Genomic DNA, 17,247 nt, shown 5'->3' on the forward strand with positions numbered 1-17,247 from the left:
TTGGAATCGTGTACTGCATTGTATAAAATCTTCAAAACTCTTTCAATGATGATTGAAGTCATTATTCCATTTAGTTTAATATTTCAGTACAAAATATTCAGTGTGGGTATTTTCCCTCAAGATAATCAGAGGAACCAGATTACTATAACTCACACCACTTCACCACCACTGCACTCCAATATCCACCTTCTTGCTGTTTCTGTTACATTGCAATGTTTGCTTATTTTTCACAATATTCACAATATTCTGTATTTTTCACACTATAAGCTGCACAAAACCATAAGTTGCACATTAGCTTTAGAGGATGAAAACAAGGGGAGAAAATCTGCCTCTGCTTCCCAGTATCCATCCAGTATTCATCTGGCTCAGGAGTGGGTTGCTGTCGGCCTTCCTGCTGGTTCGGCTCCGCGCACGTGCATATTTGCACATAAATAGGTCTGCGCATGTGCACAACGTTAAAAAATGGAAAAATAAATAAATTTGTGCAATGAAAATTGTTCTGCGCATGTGCAGAACCAAAAAACAAGATGGCTCCACTGATGGCGCCGGCCGGAGAACCGATTCAGAGGCATGGCAGGCCTGGGTCACTGCCGGTTCCAGCGACCCAGGCTGCCAAACCACTACCGGTTCAGCCGAACCAGGAGGAACCCACCACTTATCTGGCTAGTGTCCTTGCAGCAAACAGCAAGCAGTCAGCTTCAGCACATTATTACAACCTCAGCATGTGGCTTGTTAAGGCTCCACTCCATTGTGCCCACCACTGGTCAACTGAGCTGAGCTGCCACCACCAGGGAACACTGGAACGTTTGCTGCTGAGCAGCTAATTGGCGGTTGGATCGGCCTCCTGGAATACTGCTGATCAGCTGTTCTAGGCGGCGGGAATTGCTGCCACCTATCACTACTGCCATCAATCATTGCCTTTGGTGGCGGCAGTGGTGGCAGTGGCAAACGGTGGCAGCGGTGGTGACAACCCCCCTGCCGCAATATTTGCTCTACAAACACACAGACATTTCCACCCACTTTTTTGTGGGGGAAGTGCATCTTATAGTGCGAAAAATACAGTAAGTACTAACTTTTAACAAGGTGAGAAGAAATAAATGACATCAAATGGCAGAATAGATCACTGGTCTGCTATCTTTCTCTTCTGATGGGGAATAACAGATTGGAATAAAATATAGTATTGGGTCCTAACATAGACTAGCTCTGTAGATGTTTTAGGCATATTTTCTGTTAGGGAAAGAGTGACATAGAACTATTCAATGAATCTCATTAAATTAAGCTTCAGACCAAAAACTTATCAGTACACATACCGGTAGAAAGCTTATATTTCTTACATCTGCTTGAAAAAGACCAACATTTTTGCCTCAATATTTTTAAAGGGATAAAACCATAAAGGAATAAAACCATAGAGGTTAACTAATGGGGCTTTCAAATCAAGGAGAGAAACAACCTGGAATTAAGGAGAAATTTCCTAAAAGTGAGAACAATTAACCAGTGGAACAGCTTGCCTTCAGAAGTTGTGGTGCTTCATCACTGGACATTTTTAAGAAGAGACTGGACAAACACTTGTCTGAAATGACATAGGATCTCCTGCTTGAGCAGGGACTAAAAGATCTCTAAGATCCCTCCCAGCTCTATTCTATTCTAATTATATTTTAATTACCTATATTGAACTATTTTTTCTTGTAAGCCATCATAATTGATATTACTGAATGAGAAGGTAGAAAATAAACATTCTTAATAAAGTAATACATTTTTATTTGTCTAATCTATTGATCTTTTCTGAAAAATGAAAGTACTGTTAGTATAAGGCTTTAACCATTTTCTCAGTAAATAAATATCTGGGATTGTTTTCCAAACATGTCCTATTTGAGAATGAAATTTGTGAAGTATATCAGTTGCTGTTTTTAAGAATTTATGAAGTATATCAGTTGCTGTTTATGTTTAGGCAGCTCTGGCTGAGAGCAACTTTCCTCTTCTGAATAGTCCCACCATGATCAACACAAGCTCAACTAGTGGCATGCTGCACATAGGCCATGATGATGTGAGCAGCACTGTAGAACAAGTCAACAGCAACGGCAGCAATAGCCCCCGGCTTTCACCACAGCAGTACAAGTAAGCCCAGAAACAAGTTTTAATTTTTATTATTATTATACTTTATTCATTAAACATAAAACTCAGCTAACTGAACATTCAAAAATGCATCACAAATACCATTGACTGGTGCTAATGGTTGATATGGATTGCTGCCAGCATTCTAGGTATCAACCAAGTATCTTCTTAAACAGTGACGTGCGGTGAGGTTTATGGCTGGTGAGAGGCACTGACGTCATCACAATCTTTTTATTAAAATTCCTTTGTAATACAGGGGGTTTTAATAAAAGGATCCACGCCGTTTTGTCCCGTCCTTGAGCATTTTAAAGGGGTGGCGGGCAAGAGCGTATCGCCGAGGACCCTATGCGGTGACCACCAATGGCCAACAACAACAAAAAAAGAGATTGGGGGGGGGAGCAAGGAGCTGAGGAGTTCCTTGTTGTGTTTTTCACAAGGAACGACAGTCCCTCCGAGGGGGGAGGAGGAGAGAGAGAGATGATGATGATGACAATTAAAGTATCAAAAACCTTTTGAGTTTGACAATGTAATACATTATCCAAAATTTTAAATAATCTTATTTTCAGATGCAATTTTTTTGCCATCTCTGTTATTTTCTTTTTAAAAAATCAGACTTGCTTCCAATTTGTGCCTTCTGGCAAACCACAGTTTTCTTGACAAGAGATCTAGCTTGCCATTGCTTTCGTCATAGGTCTGAGAAAGTTAGTTTCTTTCTTTCTTTCTTTCTTTCTTTCTTTCTTTCTTTTCCCTTCCTTTCTTTCCCCCTGATTTGTTTCCCTCTCTTTTCTCTATCTCTCATTCTCTCCATCCAGTTCTCTTTCATTTCTCTCTCCCTCTCCCCCTTCTCTCTCTAATTTGTTTCCCTCTCTTTTCCCTCTCTCCCATTCTCTCCTTCCAGCTCTCTTTCATTTCTCTCTGTTTCTCTCTCTCTCTCTCTCTCTCTCTCCCCCCCCCCTTTTCTCTTTCATCTCTTTCTTGCGCGTGCAAGCAAAATACCCCAGGATCACAGTGGCGGGGACAGCAACTCCTTCTGCTGCGCTGCGGAGAAGAGCCACACTGTGCAAGAGACTCCTCAGCACTAGACTCAGGTCAGCGCGAGCTGCGGTCCCCTTCATGTTGGCTCAGGAAGGAGGGGAATGGGACCGCGGCTTGCACTGACCTGAGTCTAGCACTAAGGAGTCTCTTGCACAGCGTGGCTCTTCTCCGCAACGCAGCAGAAGGAGTTGCTGTCCCCGCCACTGTGATCCTGGGGTATTTTGCTTGCACGCGCAAGAAAGAGATGAAAGAGAAAAGGGGAGAGAGAGAGAGAGAGAAGGGGGAGAGGGAGAGAGAAATGAAAGGGAGCTGAAGGGAGAGAATGAGAGAGAGAGAAAAGAGAGGGAAACAAATCAGCACTAAAAGCCACCCCTGTCCTCCCTCCCTTCCTCTCCACAACCTTCCCCCGAAAGTTTTTTCCCAAATAATACCAGCAGCCATTTCATCTCCACTAAAGTAGATACATACACACATGTGTGCGCGCCACACACACACACATGGACACTAAACAATAAAATAAAATAAAATAAAAAATGGCAGAAATGGAGAAAGTGAGACCTCCAGAAAATAAAAGAAGCAGGAAGCTGACTCATCCTGTAAAAAGGGAAATCAATGAAAAGAAGAAGGTATATCTCTGTGCTCCCCCTTTATTGTCACTGTATCGCAAGCGAGAAGGGAAGAAAAAGGGAAGAGTTGAGTCAAAGGAAGAACGAGCGCCCTCTACTATGAGGCAGGAGAGCTGCGTGCCTCACCTACCTCAGGATTTTTTAGGCTTTTAACCCTCGCTTAACTCTGCTCGAGCGATCATAAAACGCCTAAAAAGTCAGACTAGATGAGGCATGCAGTTCTGCTGCCTCATAGTAGAGGGTGCTTTTTTAAAGGCTTTTTTAAACAGTTAGGCAGTCATTCACAGTGAGGCAGCAGCTAGCTAGCCTCACCTCAGCACTCATCTTTTCCCTTTTACATTTTTTTTCTTTTCATAATGAGAGCGGTGAGGCTCTGCCTCACCTGACTGCATGTCACTGTTCTTAATATATACAATGTTCCGAGAAGCACAGTTTTTTGCAGTTCCGCAGGTGTTATTGCAGGAAGCTGTAATTTGTTGATGTATCTTATAAAATTATTGGACATGGTACCAAGTGCCCCGATGACAATGGGTATCACTGTTACATATTTCATCCATAATTGAGTAGGTTCGATGGCCAGGTTGCGGTATTTCATGATTTTTTCCAGTTCTTTTTCTTTGACTCTGGCATCTCCTGGTACCACTGATTATTGTTGTTGTTGTTGTTGTTATTTCATACTGATGAAAATTAATGAAATTTCTTGGAAGTGCTAATGCAATGCTATTTCCAGAAGCAGGATTACTAGATCCAGAAGTCTTTTAATCTCTCTTACAGTTTCGTAGAGAATATTTAGTAGAGAGGTTTAGGATTTTTCAAGAGTTCATGCTAACTGGAAATAGATCTAGAACTTCTATTGTTAATGATTTCCAAAAAATAATAATATTGGTCTTTTACAACAAAAAGAAAAAGTATTGAGACAGTGTAAACTAAGACATTCATTATCATGTGAGCTTTTATGAATTACAATCCACTTCATCAGTTGCTTATTTTTGTCAATAAGTAGCCATTGCCCTGGACTTTCATACAAGGTTCTTAGTAATACTAAGATAAGCTTTGCAATTCAAAATAGTTATATATTTTGGTTCCACCACAAAACCGCGGATGACAAAATCGCGCTCGACGAAAGCGCGTACGTGACATCATCACAGCGCGACGAAAACATCGCGCTGTGATCGATAAATGTAAAAATAAAGCGAAAACCTTACCCTAACCCCCCCAAACCTAACCCTAAACCTAACCCTTAACCTAACCCTTAACCTAACGCTAAACCTAACGCTAACCCTTAACCTAACGCTAAACGTAACCCTAACGCTCTAAACCTAACCCTAACCCTAACCCTTAACCTAACCCTAAACCTAACCCTTACCTTTATGTGAATCGGCTTGCTTTAATTTTATTTTTATTTCAATTTTTAATTTTTTTCATCGCGCTGTGATGACGTCAAATGCGCGCTTTCGTCGAGCGCGCTTTTGTGGACCGCGGTTTTGACGGGTCACGATATATTTTTTCATAACAGAGCTGTCCCTCAACCTATAGTGGCAATCTATAGGTTTGTTAGTTATTTATCTTGTATCAGCAACACTATTAAGAGCTCAAGTGAATATTGCCCTATTTATTCTTACTAACAGGTAGACATTTTCACTATGGTCCAGCCATTAAAAGACAGCTTGAAAAATTTGGATTACTGGTAGTGACAAAGAAATCTAATTTACAATGTTTAGAAAATATGGAGAAAGGGAATATTTTTCTTAATGTCAAAAATTTAATCATTGGAAAAGACTGCTAGGGGACTGTAGATTAAAATTGCAATGAAGTATTATATAGTTGACTTATATAGTTAGCTGAACTGAATGTTACAAATATTTCTGTTTTGTTGAAAATATATAGAGACCTGGGTATTTAGGATCTGGATGAAAGTCAGAAGACTATTGCTATCCAGCTAAGCAAATACTTTGTTTAACCTCTGATCCTCTAATGTATAGTTCCATCTGAAACCTCTGTCGCCAATCTCTTGTGGGCTCTTATTGTATTTGTTCTAATTTTACCTGCTTCTCCAAAATTTTGTTCTTCAGCCATCAAGTTCATGTGAAGGAAGAACCAGCTGAGACAGAAGATGACAGCAGACCTGTTTCTCTCATGGCAACTACCAATCAGAATGTGACGATTCCTGATGACAGAGACCTAGAGGAGGAACTGCCAGTGGAAGACTTGTCTTAAGGGTCCTGCATCTTCATATAGGGCCCATCATTTCCCAGAGACAAAGCAATGGCTCCCACCTTCTCAAGGTGACCTTCAGCATTACTTAGTTAAGGCACTTCTACAAAGCAAAAGGCTTTCCATGAGCCTACCCACTGCTGAAGGCACACACTTTTTCCCCCTTTTTACATCCCAATGACTCTTAAAAGACATTCACAGAGGGGATGTGAAAACAAAAACAAAAAACGGAGTTGAGCTTTTTCCTTTTCTTATTTTTTTTTAAATTTTGTAATTGGTAAACGAGGATGGTAGGTTGTTTCTGTCCGAAGACTTCTTTGCTGCCTCCCCTCCCCATACCCCCATCTCATGGGGATAAAAAAACAAGCTGTCTTGTATTGTCTGCTCTGTGTTTTGTCATTTTCAACCCATATGCCTGGTTTCCACAAATCAAGATTTTGGAAGCATCCAGTACATTAAGGGGCAATATCAAAGCCAAAGGCTTCAGTGAATGTCCCTTATTTTCCCATGGAAATTTTCATTAGTTTGCCAGTAATCCCACTGAGAACTTTGCACTAGGAGGAATCTATTCTCACTTTTTCTTACTTTCACACATGCACTGTCCCCATTTCTCACACACATACATCCTTGCCACTGTAACACCACTTCAGAGTACTGGAATAGCAATGGAAGCAAGACCTCTGCCAAGGTCCTAATGTTGCAATTTATGTTCATTTTCTGACTGGGCAAAAAATGAAAAACTGACTTTACTTTATTAAATACATTATAGGATAGCAAGGGGTTACTGCCACACATAAAACCACTTGGTTATTCTTTTTTCCATCCTGTGTTTGCGTCTTTCCAAATTCAAGAAGCATTCTTCTATCACCAGTCATGATTGACAGCCAGTCTTCAACTCACAAAGCTTTATTCTGCACAAAATCCAGGAATGAATGTCCATTCCCTGCCATCACATAATTTTAAATAACTTTCAGAAACCTTTACTGTATATGGGCAGCCAGCAGCCAAGATAATGGGGCCCAGCTTGAGACAAAATCAGGGAGAGACTTCTGCAAGATGAATCTTTTGCTTGCTTCTATCAGCTGCCATCCTGTTTTTTCCATTCCAGCAAATACTGAAGCCAGAAAGCATGACTCCTTGATCGTTTATCAATGGGAAGTTTTAACAGATGTAAATACAGCTGATTTGGCAAAGCCACCAACATCTCAAGCATTTGGGATAGGAAAGGGGGGGTTAAGCTGAAATTTATGGCTGTAGAGAACAGACCAAAACTGGGTTGACCAAACAGAATTCAAAGCAATATACCTGTATAAATGTAAAATAAGTAATTCTCCACCTTTGTGACCAACCAGACAAAGCTACAAAGAAGCACAGAGTTTCCTCAAACATTCTCTAGTAGAAATATATTGTATCCCACAACTCTTGTGCTACTCATTAGTTCTTAGCTGTAAGCCAATGTGGGTGGGTGGGGGGAGATGCTTCAAAACTAATAACAAGAATTAAATGTGTCAGATGAATAGTGTTGACCCAGACTTGTCCCCATACTTGATTCTATCAACTCATTGTCTGCTGCCTCATATCAGAATTTTTTTTAAAAAAACTAAAGAGCATTTCGTGTGACAGAAAACATCAGGTTTCCAAAAGCTACTTTGCTATTGCCCCCATGAAAGGACAACCCAAATGCTTCTCCTTGATTACTGAGACTTTGACAGTTGCTGATTGAGAAACTGGTTTGCTTTCTGTGTGATCAGAAATCCAATATCTCAAGGAAGATGGATACTAATGTTTCTAAGGAAGCCTTTCTACAACAGATCAACACATGCTTCCCTTTCCCATCAGGAAATCTCTGAAATTTATTTTCAGGCCAAATTGGTATATAGGAGTTTCTCCCATTATTTTGGAGACAAGCTGATCCAGGCAATTTGATGTTTTCTGAAAAGACAGCTGTTTCTATTCTATATTCTGTAGCCCATGAAGAAAATAAATCATCATAGCTATGTTTGAATAGTCACATTGAACATTGATAATTATGTTAAATGACCTCCCCAAACTAAGATAGTCAAGAATACTTTGTCAGCATATTTCTGATTAATTTAGGATTCCTTTCTACTCTTCTGATTTTCATCGTTAAATAATGCTTTTCCATTGCTCCAAATACTATGCCGCTCATGGCAGTTGGTAATATGTAACATAAGTGTTTTTGACTTAGGAGGGGAAGGGAGAAGAGGGGTATTGCATTTTCCTTATATGCAGAATTGCTCCATTTGTCTCAAATACAGTACATTCTTAGTGCCCTTTTCAGCAGCTGGCTAACTGTGGTAACAGACTGTCTTTAAAAAAAATGCTCTTAACTCACAAGATTATAATAAATCAAGTAGCACTTGAGCCTTTTTACCTACCACAAAAAAGGACATTATTTCTGAATTGCCACAAATTTCTGTTTGTACAAGATTGGTATCAAATTTCTTAGCCCAAATCAAATTCATTCTCTTTTTTTTAAAAAAAAGATGGAGGATTATTCTGAGGATTATTCTATCCAATAACTCTAAAACACTGGGTAATTTCTATTTACTCAGTTTTACAAATATATCCATTTCCTGGATAGGGCAAGTCATACTAGCATTTAAAAAAAGGAAAGGAATGGTAGCTAGCTGATCTTGGCCAGTCTCCATATTTTTTTCATGGATGGAAGCAAAGGCTTGACTTCAAATCTCAGACTTGGTAAAATTTGAAAATGTTGTATCTAATTTTTGGCATTATCCATCTAACAAGCAAGTTTATATACTTCCTTTCTAAAATTACCCTATTCCAAGATTCTCAATTTACTAAATAATGTGTCAAAATAATCCAAACTGATTTTGAATCTAGGTAAAATCAAGAACACCAGCAATGAAAAAAAAATCCATATCTGAATTTTGACTGCAAGAAATTCCACAATCTTTACTTCAGAAAATTTGTCAGGATTTGATTTCCGGAGCCTACAGTAGAAGGCTCTACCGAACATGCATTTTCTCCTACTTTGTTTCCTACTGTTTCTAACAGGCAAGCAAAATTGTAAAGTTTGTCATTTAGATAAAATTAGCTAATTGCTCTGATTTGAAAGGGGCTGTACAATTAAGGGAACAAAGAGGAACAGCCTCTAAGCTGCAGAAAACTGGAGATGATCGTGTTTATGGGGTGTGAATCAAAGTACAATAGCTTGTTTGAACCTCTTTAGAGAACCATCAACAAGTGGCTTGCTCTTCAAGGATCACAAAGACAGGCAATATAGGATTGCAGGCAGTAAGAATACCTCAACACTTATTATCCATCTCCTGGCTCCCCGCTTTACTCCAGAAGCAGCTCGAGAAAACCTATCTATCCTCCTTTTATTAAGAACACACCACACCTCATTTTCTTCCTGGGACCATATTTAAATGTCTCCCTGGTGTCCTCTATAGAATGCTTTGCAATTGGCTTAACCATTTACCAAAGACCTTGCTTAGACAAGAAGCATAAACCAAAACACTTAATATTTTTGTTTTTGTGGTGCTTTATTCTGACTTATCCTAACTTTTGGCATCAGCCAAAAAGGAAAAAAAATTGCAAAGATCCTGCATCCCCTTAGCCCTTTTGTCACTTTCTTTTGATTTTAAGTTATTATTTAAATCAAAGTTTACAGGTGCTGTTTTGTACATTTCTAATGAAGTTGTATCGGGAGCATGGATTGCTGCTTTGTGTTTGAAGTTTCTTGAACCAAGGGTACGCTGTGAAGCCTAGGGTGGTTTGGCATTCCATGGGTCTCTTCTGAACCTACTTCCATCTTGCTGCTGGTGGTTTCTTTTCTTTTTTTTCTTTTTATAGGTCAGAACTGTCTTTATTTCATGTTAACTTTTCAGCTGTTTTTTATACACATTGAAATTTCTCTCTCTTGTTGTTAGCATTTTTTCTTCTTAATTTTCAAAGGGTTAATTGCCCTAACCCCTTCCCCTTCTCTTCCCAAAACTGGTATTATCTTTGAAGCACTGTTGGGTAACTTATGTTTTTGAAATACAGCAGATTCCTTGTAACGTCTCAAACTTTGGACTGTTGATCTACAAATTGCACTCTGAATTAGAAAATTCTAAACATAAAATAATGTTGCAGGAGTTGCTGAAGTCACATCCTGTAATTGTTTCCCATAAATAAAACCTCCTAGTTTATAGTAAAGTCATGCATCAGGAAAACAAATTATGCATAGTTTATTCCTAAATGTATGCAAGTTTTCTTTTCATTGATTTTTTTTAAACTTTGGGTTGCATTAAAAAAAAAAAAAACAGATTCTTGCAGCCTAAAATGATAAATTCTGGAATGTGTAATGTTTAGTCTCTGTGCGTGCACTGAGGTGCTTTTTTGAACTTTGTTTGATATCACAATTTGTAGTGCTCCATTGTGTCAAATTGCTTTGCAAACAGTTTTAGAACTAAATGGCTATACCACGGTGCTGTTGTATTTTGTCCTTGGCTCCCTTTTCTGTCAATCCTAGTATTACAGCTGCATTATTATAAGTTTGATCTTTTCAAAGTTGCCACCATCCTGATTCACTGATCTCGGTTTTTTGTCTTGCCTGGTCCTGGTACAATATCAACCGTTTGTTGGACATCTGCAGCTGGACCTGAGATGCCCAGGATATACGTTTTCTGCCAGTATTAAAGTGATGTTTGTTGGTACTGTATAGTCAAGAGCTAAACTGTAATCATCCTAACATTGAGAAGAGATTCGCTTTAGAAATATAAGTGTCTGTTCAAATTAAAACTTTTGCCTTGCTGTTTGGGTTTGTTCATCCTTACCCATTTAAAAAGAGAGGCGCAAGAAAAAGAAAGCATGATAGATACACTGATGCTAATAAATGAATTATCCAATGTAAACTGAGAGCTAATTAGTACTCGATTATAGACCTAGGATGCGCTTCAGATTTCAAGGAGAAAAGGTCCTTTGGTGCATGTAGGGGAGCTAAAGTAGCATCTTGTTAATATGGCAAAATATTTTGAATTTAAGGCATTCCAAGCAGGCGACACACCCACCCTTACTAGCTTCAAAGCATATTTTTACCTTCAAATCCAAACCATTGCAAAGCCTAACTTGGCTGTTGTTGCAGTGTTGCACAATATGTATTTAGCAGATTCCAAAATTAAAAGTTTTCCAATACTATCTCATTTGGGGTAACAGAATGGAGAAAGGTCATCTGGGGCTACAGAACTGAGCAAAAGTTATTGCCAGGCAGAAAGTTAATCTTTAAGCATTTTCAACCATATACTAGACAGTCATTGGGCAGAGTTTCCCCCCAATGCATAGTCAAGCAATATGCTACTCTTGCTGTTCCAAAGAAACAGTCCAAGAAACAATTGGATAATTCTTTGGTGAATATCTGTAATTTAGGTTGACTTTCTGAACCTGGATGCTGCTCTAGAAGCATCCCTAACCTCTGTTGTTACTATACTGGTAGCCTTCCATAGTTTATTTTTTCTTGAGAATCTTGAAAAAGTTGGGGATGTTTCCCTTTCATCCTATCCATAATTCATTAGGCATTTACTATCTCTCAGGGGAAATGATTTCAGCCCTTCACTGCTGCACAAAGACAAACAATGCAGCCTCTAGAATCCAGTTTTGCCCAAAATGGAGCAGCTCCAGAATGTATTTCGTGGCTAAAAAAATCCTGCCAGTTTCAGCTCTTTCCTGCCTTCATGTGACAGTATTAATATATGTGTGTATCCTCAGAGGATAGCTTTAAACCTAGCTCTCACAGGATCTGTCTGTGCTTAACTATGTCAGATCAGCCTACAAGCGGGAAGGAAGTCATGTGACTAAACTGTCATCTCATAGCAACTTTCTTCCATGTAGAATTTTAAAAAAAATAATAAATGGAAAATTTAGCCACATGATCTGCTACTTGAAGCCTGAAGTGGTACAACTCAAAGACAGGTTTATTCATTGAGAAATAATTGTTTCTTTGAAACAATTGAAGGAAAATGTTTTAGGTCTTGGATGCTGTGACAATATTAAGTTCCTCAAACAAGTGGCCCTTTTCTTCCGTTGCTTTCCCCATCTGCTTTTGAAGTGGATGAGCTTTAAAATATTGGGTGTGCTTTCTTCAAATGTCTGCCTTATGTGATGAAGCTAGGCTTCTGTAACCAACTTGTCAATATGAGAGGTGGATAAATAACTTTTACTGTTAGATTGGCTTAGAATCTAGGCCTGGCCCTTAAGGGAACCAGCACATATCTAAGAATTGGAAAGTAAGAAATGAGGCTTTGGAATCATGGATTTTTATTCAAAATTGTGCCTGACTTAAAGCAAAATTATTGTATCACCATAGTTCTTAGGGTTGTTTTTATTTTATTTTGTTTATTTTTTTTTGCTGATTCTGGCATTCCCAACAAAGATTACTTAGAACTGTAATTTCATTTATTCAATGTTGTCAAACTGTCCCAATAGGGGGAGGGGGGATTGCAAAACATTTTTTTACAAGTCAACAATGAAATAAATTGAGAAGCAGATCCTAAATCTATTAAATTTCAATTAAAAACTGTCTGCTGATTACACTTGCAATTAATGAGGACTTGCATTATATTTACCGGTATTTCTCTTGAGAGCTTTGAGAAGCCTACAGGACTTTAAATGTATTTTTCTAATCCTGATATATCTCTTTAAAGTATACTGAAGAAAGAATGTAATTCAGTATCACTGAATAAATATGCTATTCCCTAAGATCTTCAGTTTGGGGTGATTTTGTCCCCCAACAACTTGGAAATTGGAAGTTTCTCCCAAATTGAACTGCTAAAGCTTTAGTTCCCAACATCTGACATCGCTGATACTGTTTTGTTTAAGTGTACCACATTTGGCCCCCTTTTTTCCTAATTATGACTTTGAGCATTTGTGTCCTGAATTTGATTGCATATCACCTATATCACCATTAAATAGAGTGAGCAAATCACAAGCAAATGATGACCAGTTGGTTCTGCCCTGGTTCTTTGGTTAGTATTTGTTCTGTTATAATAGCATAAATTCAGATAAACATAAAAAATAATAAATGGCACCTAAGGAATCCAGGGCAAGGGTGGGTGAGAAAGAATGTTTACTCTGTATTAAAAGCCTATTTAAATTTTAGCAATAAAATCTGTCCTCCTGGCTTCCTTCCTAGCAAAATCAAGCAGTTAAAGAGAAGGATATGCCTATTTGAGTAAGCACATTGAGGAGGTACTAAAGCCATTATTTCATCTGCAAGAGTCTCTTTTAACATTTACAATCTCATTGGTCCTTCACTTAGATTATATTTCTCCTATAAGGGTTTATTGGATTATTTCTAATTCTATTTTTTTGGTCTGTGTATGTGTGTGTGTGATCAGCAAATTCACCTCACTTTTTCACTTGAATGATGTATATGCAAATATACATGAACCCAGTAAGAAATAATCAGTGGCATATATGTAACTGCTTCTACTTTATCAAATATGCCCATGTATTATTATTCCATATTCCAATACTATTCTTCCATTCATCGTATGGAAGAATAATATTTAAAATTTTGTGCTGGAGGCCTCAAACGTTTGGGATTTTATTTTCCTCATACCTAATTCCTGATTGCTGAAGCAACCCACTGGTGTGAGCCTTGAGGAGCACCCTTTCTTTGGCTACTGCTACCAGTGGCATTCTTCCCAGACTCTTGACTACATTAGGTACATCTATTTTTGCACATTTATGTCCACCAAATTATTTCATTCAAAACTGCATATAGTACTTATTTGGGGGAATTTCTTTTTTGTCTTTAAAAAAATATTTTATTTTTTGTTGTTACCTCAAAATTGCTTTTAAAGGGGTAGTGTAGGAAAGACCAAACACAATTTGTGGCAGGATAGTATATGTATATATTGATATATATGCTGGTTGAAAACCTACTAAAATTAGACTATTGTCTGTTTAACTATCCTGTGATGAGACTAATGCAGGGAATACTTAGGAAGGGTTTTTTTTTTCCTTGTTCTGGAATTTAGGAAGCCATTCTTGTATTTCTCTTTGACTTGACTTGGATGCTGTTCCAGTTCCTTATGTTGTTTTTAGCTTGTTTTCTCTCTTAAACTAGTCAGTAGAAATAGTGGGAGGAGATAGATGGTTGCTGAAAAGAAACTGGGATAATGATATAATTTCCTTTCCCTCAGTGGTTCCTGAAGTTAGAAAAATAGGAACAGAATAAAAAAAACCATTGTATTAAACCAAAGGTGTGCGTATTTCAGTTTTGTATGTTTACATAATTTTAATAGAGTTATTTTTCAGGGTGAACGACAGAAATCCTACTCTGAAAAAAAAAACCTAGGATTTTGCCCTGTATTATCCATACTCTGAATTGCTGGTTGCCCTGATCCACATAAATGTGGAAATACTCCATAATTTGCAGGGGGACATTTTGTTTGTTTTTCCAGATTTAGATATATTCCAAAGTGCTGAAGGTTTGTCATTTTGGAGTCCTCTTGTTGTTTTTTAATAACCATGTTGTTCTACTATAGAAATAAGATTTGAAGACCCATTTCTCCACCCTTCATTTTGACGGGATGCTCTATGAAACAATGTTTCTCTGGGCCCTCCCAAAGAGTTGAGGCTCTGCTTCACTTGGCATTCTTGTCTTCCAAATCTCTCAACTGAATCTCAGGTGGCAGGAAAACACCCAAGAACCAATGATTGGTGACTCTCGAATTGTATCAGCGTAAGTTCAGCATGAGCCAGCGGGTCTCTGATCTCACTGAATGAAAATGGGAGGTTAACATGCAATGATCTGATTTTCTCATTTGTAATATTTTATGTTGGCCCCAAGGGGCTTCTTCTAATTAAATCTTCTCTGTTGCGAATAGGTATCTTCTCCCTCATACTAGTCCCCAATGTGTGGTGGGAAGGTGGGGGACACTGACATGTCAGCACCCTGCTGTCATTTCCTTTTCCTGCCACTCAGGAAGATATAAGGAAAGAGGCGAGACATGCAGTGACCTTTAATATTGTGGGTTTTTTCTTCCTCACATTTGTTGGTTTGATGTGATCATCCTTTTAGCAGGTGGCAAGTCAGTGTGAAGTGAAAGATTACTGGGAAGGATGTCTGTAATCCTTTGATCCATCCTCCTCTTACTGCTTCACACTGCCATATTTCCATGCTGTATAAAGGAAATAGCATTGCTGTGTATTTGTATTCTGGACTTCTGTGTGTCTGCTCTGGCAGACGGTAAACCCTTGTACAGTAGATCTAGCTGCATGTAATCTGTATGGACAATGGCATTATAAAATGCAATAAAATTAAATTACCTATGAGGTGGCTGTGACTTCTTAAGAATATAATTCCTCCAGTTTCTCTATACCATTGTTCCTTCTGCATACAGTTCTCATGCTTCTTTCATGTGGTCTTACCTTAGAAAAATGGCTTCACTCAATATTTTAATACTCTGTGTATGTTAGCAGCAGACACATTTTTCCACATATAGTATTTTCGTGTTGCTTTGTTCTATAAATTGAGTTCTTATTAACTGCTTTGTGGGAGCAATTTAACTTTGTTTCCCCTTCTCCCTCCCACCCAATATGTAAAAAAGAGACCAATGATATTGAGGGTGATACAGTCATGAAATCACAGATGGAACTATTAAATGACTCACTGCTTTTTAAATGAGTTATATTTTCTGGCAACATCTTGATTCATTTAAGCTAACATTGGTCCAGTTATTAAATTCTTACTCCTTTTATACTCAAATCCTACTCATCAGCAACCCAAAGGAACATCTGTCTCCTGTAAAGAACATCTTCCCCCTTTTTAACATGTCCAAGACATCCAATACCAGTCTGGTTATCCTTAATGTAGTAATATTTTAAAATAATCTCAGAGAACCCATGATCTGTACAGCTCCAAGCATAACTTCCAGGTGCAGAACACTTATACAGTAATGCCTTTCTAATAATTGATTATGTTATACACTAACTGCCAGGAATCTACAGGACATCAGAACATCTACACCCAGGAATCTGGAGTAGATCAGAACATCTTGGGGTAATTTTTAATTTACTTTGAGTGGCATAAACAACTTAAACGGTTCTATCTCTGATTCAAAGAGCTCCATAGAGCCATGGTGCCCTGCGTGGTGATGCAGTGATTAAAATAACTCCAACCACTGCCAGCAGTTCAATCCTGACCTGCTCAAGATTGACTCAGCCTTCCATCTTTCCGAGGTTGGTGAAATGAAGCCCCAGGTTGTTGGAAGCAATATGCTGACACTATAAACAACTTAGAGAGGGCTGTAAAGCACTGTGAAGTGGTATATAAGTCTTAAGTGCTACTGCTGGTACTATATCCTGATTTTTTTTCAGGAATGTTGTGTTTAGTCTTTTGCAATGCCTTGGGAAGAGGAAGGAAGGAGAGTATTATTCAGGAATTGACATATGCACCCTCAAATCAGACTGATTATCATGATAACATTACCATCTTTTTGTCTACTACTACTATCTTGAAGACTAAATAGAGAAAAGATGTTGGAGAATCCTTCAACTATTTTGTCTCCTGTTTCTGTCTTCCCATCTACAGAAGCAAAACTTTTGTAATGGTTAACAACCTGACTGATTTAGATATTATGTTAAGTTTATATTCTCCCCACTTTTAATACTTGACAAATTCACTGCATTCATAAAAGAATTAGTTATTCCTTACCCCTGCCTCCTCTTATCATCTGCTTGTATTTTAACCCATTTATCCCCTATACCTTGTATGTCTTAAACATCTTCACTCAAGATAGAAAAGTATTGGTACTTTGTGAAATATAAAATAGGAATTTAAAGAAATATAGTTTGGAAAAGGTGCACAAGTTTCTATAAAACTGGCATGCTTTATTTATTCATAGAAATCTTAACGTTCCTTCTACATTTTGTTGTATTCTGGTAAAAAATCAATTAACAGAATAATATTTGGAACTTTAGTAACTGATCATAAAGATAGTTCATTTTGTGCTAATATTTATGATGAGCATTGGTGAGCATCCTCTATTTACAATGCTTTCCTGCATGCTTCATCCAATTTTGGTTTTATGGAGGAATGCGAGGGATTTGGGGTGAGGAGCATGAAGTAACAGCTGTTTGGTTTTCTATGCTAGATAATAAAAGATTGGGGATTTTTCTCCCAATTCAGATGAGTTGGGACTGTGTCGTCGTCGTCCCCTCCCCAGTTTGACATAGTGTAGATTGGTTTTACAGGGCCAAATACATAACTACACAAATGGAACAC

The 17,247-nt window shown here is 38.2% G+C and overlaps 1 protein-coding gene across 7 annotated transcripts in view; it reads left to right on the plus strand.

The window, feature by feature from the left end:
- FOXP4 (forkhead box P4) overlaps nucleotides 1-14,202 on the plus strand; it is a 170,674-nt gene extending 156,472 nt beyond the window's left edge. For all 7 annotated transcript variants that reach the window (XM_032218013.1, XM_032218009.1, XM_032218010.1 and 4 more), the window contains 2 exons: nucleotides 1,949-2,115; nucleotides 5,846-14,202. In XM_032218013.1, the coding sequence (XP_032073904.1) occupies nucleotides 1,949-2,115; nucleotides 5,846-5,990 (312 nt within the window). In that variant the 3' untranslated portion in view covers nucleotides 5,991-14,202. The remainder of the gene's footprint in view (nucleotides 1-1,948; nucleotides 2,116-5,845) is intronic.
- The last annotated feature ends 3,045 nt before the right edge of the window (nucleotides 14,203-17,247 follow it).

This window comes from Thamnophis elegans, chromosome 5, assembly GCF_009769535.1.
Source record: "Thamnophis elegans isolate rThaEle1 chromosome 5, rThaEle1.pri, whole genome shotgun sequence".
NCBI classification, from domain to species: domain Eukaryota; kingdom Metazoa; phylum Chordata; class Lepidosauria; order Squamata; family Colubridae; genus Thamnophis; species Thamnophis elegans.